General features: G+C 36.3%; 1 protein-coding gene and 1 long non-coding RNA gene across 2 annotated transcripts in view; one reads left to right on the top strand and one right to left on the bottom strand.

Annotated features, from left to right (window-relative positions):
* Positions 1 to 2,845: 2,845 nt before the first annotated feature.
* LOC107661302 (uncharacterized) overlaps positions 2,846 to 6,966 on the bottom strand; it is an 8,824-nt gene continuing 4,703 nt past the window's right edge. The window contains exon 3 of the long non-coding RNA XR_001631089.1: positions 2,846 to 2,856. This is a non-coding gene — a long non-coding RNA (uncharacterized LOC107661302). The remainder of the gene's footprint in view (positions 2,857 to 6,966) is intronic.
* On the top strand, positions 4,109 to 5,684 carry gnrh2 (gonadotropin-releasing hormone 2). The gene is made up of 4 exons (XM_016450801.1): positions 4,109 to 4,372; positions 4,636 to 4,775; positions 5,246 to 5,329; positions 5,458 to 5,684. Exons 2-4 carry the CDS (start codon positions 4,638 to 4,640, stop codon positions 5,494 to 5,496), a joined length of 261 nt encoding a protein of 86 aa, XP_016306287.1. The 5' UTR covers positions 4,109 to 4,372; positions 4,636 to 4,637; the 3' UTR covers positions 5,497 to 5,684.

The following is a 6,966-nucleotide window of genomic DNA, read 5'->3' as shown; positions in this document are numbered from 1 at the left end:
GCGCTATAGAGACAGAGCGGTAGCAAGATGAGGGTGCTTTTCACTGGGTGTTTTAACAAGAACTTCCTTCTTTCTCTGCAGTTGAGTGACTGAAACCTATTTAAATGGCAGCTCAATCCCACTATGCTGTTGCCTGTAGCTACATAACGCACAACGCGGCAAAATCAACCAACCGTGGTGCATCAGCGACTGTAAACGCGTGCGTTCGCAGAAAACACTTCACTGTGCTTTTTGATTGTGTTTACTGGAGTGACAGATATAATTTCAGAGTCCATTTTTTTAAACAGGGACCGTTTTTTGGGCCGTGACTAAGGCGTGCGTCCCTTAGATCTGAAGATGTTAAGTGTGTCTTTGTGGTGTCCGTTTTGTTATAGTGTGCCGACTTGGTCCAAACTAGACGATGGTAGAGGAAGATAAGACTGAAAAAGACAAACAAGAGGAAACCCTGAGTGTGTCAAGACCAGAGAAATTCCACTTAATTTTTCTTTTGTGTTGTTTTGTCCCCTTGAATCTCACAAGGGTTTGCTTCAAGTTTCATTCCCTGCCCAAACATCTTTTCTTTTCAAGAACGCTCTAAAAGCACCTTCTGTATTTGTGATTATAATCAAGGAAGTGATGCATTTACTTGCCCGGATGTCTGATAATTGGCCTTAACAACTGTGCTTGACAATATGGTTTCATAATGTACTTTCCTTCATTTGAAGATAAATGATCCCACCGGTTTCTCTACTTGCAAGGTACTGGTGCAAAGTCGATCTAGAAAGTTCCAATAGAAATGACGCCTGATCATCTGTTCCTGCCCGTGTAAAGGACTTCAGCCGTGGTGCCGAAGTCAACGAGCCCTTTCCAGCTCCACTGAGCCAGTTAGATTGATATATGACGCTTCAGCCCTTAGCCGCGAACACTTTCAACTTCTCCAAGCATAAAGACCAGGTAGATGGTAAAAATGAGGACATGTATTGTCATTTTAACTAGTGATTATCAGCAAGTTATTTTCCAGCGAATGTTTTATGTAGGTTAAGCCCTCATTCCACACTGCCTTGTGTTAGGAAATGCAAGTTTTATGAAATGTATGTAAACCCAATAGTTGTCGTTCAAAATCACTCACCCATCTGTCATTCCATGGTAACAGGGTTCTTGATGGAAACTGTTATTATTTCAGATCCATGATATTCCGAATGATGAATTGCGGATATCTATTACAGCCCCTCTTAAGATATTCCATGAAATGCTGACAGATTTGCTTGAGTATTGTGTGAGTCGACTGTTGTGATTTGCTTAAAGTCACACTAACCCTTTCCACATGAGACACTGTGCCAATAGCAGCCTCTCAGGGGCAGGATCCTTCTTCAGAGGTGGGAAAGTGCCTCATCACGTTCCTGTAGCTTCAAGCATATTCCCGCCTGCTCTTTTGTAGCCCATGTTCTCCCAATCCATTGGGACCTTGTGGCCTGTACACGGCGTATGATAATCTGTAATGGAACCCAAACGGTTGCTTTTCTGTGTTTTTGTTGTGTTTTCAAACTATTTTTTCCTTCTTTGCTTACATACCATATAAAACCATCCTGGAGAAAGCACCAGACTTCAGGACAATTCCCTCAAAACCCAAGCTCTTAATGTACGCAGAGCAATCTAGTTCTTCTGGTCATGAAGGGAAGCCACGTATCTGGGGGCTCACTTCATTCTTCTGTTGAATTTGATATTGAAACGGCCTGCTTGGACAAAGACTGAAAAGTAAAGGATTCTGCTCTCCAAAAAAAACATGAAAATTGAGGATTTCATCGGAAACCCATCTTTAATTGGATTGTTTCTAAATTTCAAACTACAGCCTGTTTTATGTTCCAGAAATCCTAAAAATGTTACCCTTTCTGGTTTTTCTTTTCTGTTTATGCACCCTTCTTGTACATAATGTAAGGTTATTTATATTTCATTCCTATCTGTTGCCTTGCTTTTATTTTATTTTTATCTTTCTCTCACTTTTTTTTTTTTAAAGATACTTGTATATTAATCTGTACTGTGGGACCATTTTGAAATGTATTAGATTTTTTTTTTCCTGTTTTTAATTCGGTATTATTGTCTTAAAATCGTATCTTTTAATTTACATCTGTTTTTTTTCTTGTTTTGTTATTCAAATTTGAATATATATGTATATATAATTATATATATATATGATACAAATTATATATAATTATATAATGCCAAACGACCTTTCTAAACAAGATACTGTTCAAACCTAATAAAAGTGCTTGAGATTTTATCTGCAGTCATTTTACTTTGTGCATCTCTGAAACATTAGAAATATAATTTTCATGTCTGAATATGTATACTATCATTCAAAAGATATTTTTTGTAGTAAAACATATATATATACAGTACAAATTCATCAAACAGTCCTGAAACAAAATGTATCACAGTTTCCATAAAAATATTAAGCGGGGCAACCTTTTTCAACGTTAATAATAAAAAAAAAAGTTTTTGAGCACCAAATCGGCATATTAGAATGATTTCTGAAGAATCATGTGACACTGAAGGCTAGAGTAATGATGCTGGAAATTCATCTTCCATCACGGGAATAAATTACATTTTAAAATATATTAAAATAGAAAACAGTTATTTTAAATACTGTTTTGACTTATTTTAAAGAAATGCCACTTCGTTGAGATTCCGGAAGAGTGGCACGTCACCTCGTGTCACCTTGTCTCCCCATCCTTCCTGACCCGTCAGACCTGGTGTCAGACCTGAGATGTGGATGGATTATCACCACAGACCCATGTACGTGTTTAAACACCATTTGACAGGAACTCAATCAGAACTTGAAACTCTGCGATGAGTCAGTCGTAGTTCGTCTGTCACATTCTCTGCTCCGATCACCACGAGGGAGACCTTCTGTGTAATTAAGAACACAGTCAGGCTGGAGTGTTTGCACAGTGTTTTTCTTTCTGGGCCAGTTTCGTGTGGGTCAGGGGGTCACGAATGACGGATGTGAGGTCACGCTGGCCACTTTTTACAGCTTAGAGGAAATGATCTGGACATTTGCTTTTTTAATAAAACATGCTCATCAAGAATGTGCGCTATTGGGGTCACTGGAGTTGCCATGGTTGAAAAAATATGAAAAATGACAGAATATTCTATACATGCACAATAAATATCAACAGTTTAGATGGCTAGTGGCACAATAAATGTAGATTTATTATAGATCTATATAAATAAAAATTTACAACTTCTTAAATGCCTACACTGCTGTTCATTAATATTTCAAATAAATGCTGCTCTTTTGAACCTTCTATTCATAAAAAAAAAAAATAATAATAAATCTTGAGCAGGAATTCAGTATACAGTAATGATTTCTGAAGGATCATGTGACACCAAAGACTGGAGTAAGGGCTGTTGAAAATTCAGATTTGCTATCACAAATTGATGTAAAGTACATTTTAAAATATATTAAAATAGAAAACAGTTATTTTGAATTGTAACAATATTTCACAATATTACAGTTTTTAATGTATTTTTGATGAACTAAATGCAGCCTTGATGAGAATAAGAGACTTAAAACATTAAAAAATGTCTAACCAAAAACTTTTCAACAGTAGAATTATAGTGTATATTCCCATTTCTTTTGTTGTCTTTAAAAAGTTTACTCTTGAAAAATTAAATTAAATTAAATTAATAATTTAAAAATATAAACAGACATTTATTATTTTTGTTTTAATCAGTTCCTTTTAAATGAAATTGCTTCCTATATATATTATATATATATAATTTGATAGATAGATAGATAGATAGATAGATAGATAGATAGATAGAAAGAAATTTTATTCAGTGCTTATTTTCTTCTTTTCCTTAATTAGCACTTTGGCACATGCTTGGCCATTGTTTTGAAGCTAAAAATCTGAATAGCATCAGAATTATGCACATGTGACGTAGTTGCCAAATGTGTCTGGGTGTAACTCATGATGTGTACATTTACATGAGTGTTTTGTTGGAGAAAGAGGACACTGTCCTGTGGGGGTCAACAGTGTTTGGAGATGATAATTGGAATTGAGCTCATCTTACACATGCTCTCCTCCCATTGGAAACGCAATGACCACGCAAAGTGTTTGAGAACAGAGGAGGTCAGAGTGTGTGTGTGTGTGTGTGTGTGTGTGTGTGTGTGTGTGCTTAGACAGGGAGGTGAGATCTGGTGTGAGACATAAATTGTGAGGATGAGGAGGAGGAAGATTCCAGAGAATGAGTGGCAGACGTATCTCAGAAGCTCACTGAACCGTTTACTTGAGGGAAAGGAGACCATATCAGGATTACCAAGACCAGGACTTCACAGTAGAGGAACTACTACAGAAGATCCTTCAAGAGAAGACGTGCCAAAAGATACAAGGTAATCACAATTCTTTGGTTTGTTTAGTCTTGATTTTAGGCGGTAAAACTGATTTTGTTGTTATTGATGTATTGACAGTAATTCGGTCTCCATTGTGCTTTATTGTCTCTTAAACATCATTGTCATGATGCTTTTCAGTCAAACATTTGTCCTGAAATTGTTAGGCTGGTAAACGTAGACCTGACTAACTTTTAAACATGTCTATAGCTTTTGGCCCCTCTTACTCTCTATTCATCTCATCCGTCTCTGTTCTCTTCCCTCAGTTATGGTGCACATCTGCAGGCTGTTTGTGGTGATGGGGATGTTGTTGTGTCTAAGTGCCCAGTTTGCCAGCTCTCAGCACTGGTCTCATGGCTGGTATCCCGGAGGAAAGAGAGACATAGACGTTTACGATACCTCAGAGGTGTGTGAATGAATATTACCAAAGAAATGTAAGTCTATCAGAAAAAACAATACTGCCAGAGAAGGACTATCTTTTTGCAATGTGGCACAAAATGTAAAAATGTTAACTGTAACCATGTGGTTGGTAAGTTGGTTTGGTTATTCGATTTTTGGAAATTTTATTAGATTTAAAATGAAAATACATGTAATTTACTTTCAAATTAAGAATAATTTCTTTATATGATCAATGTATTTTTCAAAACAACAGCATTTATTTAAAATAGAAATTGTAACATTATAAATGTCTTTACTGTCATTTAGGTTATGCTGTTTAAATAACGTGTATTGTATTATTATTGTATTATTGTCATGTGTCTTACATTAACCAGGTTCTGTACTGTTTTTACATGCTTATAAGCCTTTGTTAGTGGAAAGGTTTATTTTGATGTGCTTTAAGCCATCGTGTTGCTTTCTATTTGACTTTAAAACCAGGTTTCAGAGGAAATTAAACTCTGTGAGGCAGGAAAATGCAGCTACCTGAGACCCCAGGGAAGAAACATTCTGAAGACAATACTGGTGAGTACAGGTGTTGTTTTGGCTTGATTTTTTTCCATCAGCAAATAGCCTAGTGATTACATAAGCTAGTCATGACAGGATATTGTGAATATTTCTCTAAAACTTTACTAACTTATTGGCTTTTACAGCTGGATGCCCTCATACGGGATTTCCAAAAGAGAAAGTGACACCAAGATGACGCAACAGTCTGTGTCCAAAGAAAAATCCTTTCCAGCAAACACATTAGGCCTGCATGTCCATCCAGATTATATATATAATTATTTTGTTATTCTGTGATTTTTTTTGTATGTTTTGCATTTCGTTCTGTTCTCATATCCATTGTGAGTGAACCTATACTGCCAGCACTATGTAACCATTTGCAGCAGTTCCTACAATAAAGGCTTTATTTTGGTATTTTGTTTTAATTGTTCAGTGTCTTTTTATTAGTTATAGGTACGTTCACCAATTTTGCACAGGACACGAGCGAAATTGTTTTAAAACTACAATGTTTACACACACAAAAATAACAGGCGTCAACTGCATGAATAAAAACAGACGTAGCCTATTTATTTATTTAGGGAAATAACATTTTAAAATATTTTAGTATATTAAAGACACACACACACACACACACACACACACACACACATATATAATTACATTTTTGCTAATTAAAATAAATTTTGTTTTCATTTAATTTATATTCATTTTAAACTATTTTTGTTTAGCCACCCGATGGCGCAAATGTACATATCAAAATTCATTCGGCCCAGGAATGAACAAGTTAATATTGACAGTCCTGTAAAAGCCAAACTTAATGCAGTGCAAGACCTGTACGTTTTTAAGGCTGAAGTAAATATGGTTATTATGTAATCAAGCATGTGCTGTGAAATTAATATGATTATGAACATAATGATCCCACTTAAATATCATCTTGCCATCGCCAGTAAAAAGAATAGAAATGATCAGTGTAGACAATATAACCCATTAATTCTCAGCTGACCCTGGTACTGAGGCTGTTGATATTACAGGAGATAGTGAGGGACGTAGTGTAGAGGCTAGCAGGAAAAAACATCCACTGATCCAGACAAGTTCCCTTAGAAGGAGACGGCTGAGACCTCAGTCCATTCCCTGGGTTATTCTGAGCATGAAAGCACACTGAAACCGTTATGCCACTATCATGTCCTCTCTCTCTCTCTCTCTCTCTCTCTCTCTCTCTCTCTCTCTCTCTCTCTCTCTCTCTCTCTCTCTCTCTCTCTCTCTCTCTCTCTCTCTCTCTCTCTCTCTCTCTCTCTCTCTCTCTCTCTCTCTCTCTCTCTCTCTCTCTCTCTCTCTCTCTCTCTCTCTCTCTCTCTCTTAAGCACACACACACACACACACACACACACACACACACACACACACACATTCTCATTTATTAGGAAATGTATGTGTAAAATGGACAGAAATACATTTAAATACTTAAAACCCGATAAATGTTAATTGCTTCTAAAAATAACTGAAAGTGTGTTTTCTTGCACAATAAAAATTCAATAAGACATATTCACTGCAGTGCTACACATGGAGAACAATAATTCCATCAATGCTACATGCTTATTATCATACTCCGTATTATAGACCCAATGCCATACAGCATATCCCACCTTTCAAAGTCTATA

This window comes from Sinocyclocheilus anshuiensis, unplaced genomic scaffold (genome assembly GCF_001515605.1).
Source record: "Sinocyclocheilus anshuiensis isolate Anshui unplaced genomic scaffold, SAMN03320099.WGS_v1.1 scaffold457, whole genome shotgun sequence".
Lineage (NCBI taxonomy): Eukaryota > Metazoa > Chordata > Actinopteri > Cypriniformes > Cyprinidae > Sinocyclocheilus > Sinocyclocheilus anshuiensis.
The sequence above is the reverse complement of the archived record's forward strand: the minus strand, read 5'-3'. Positions and strand labels throughout refer to the sequence as shown.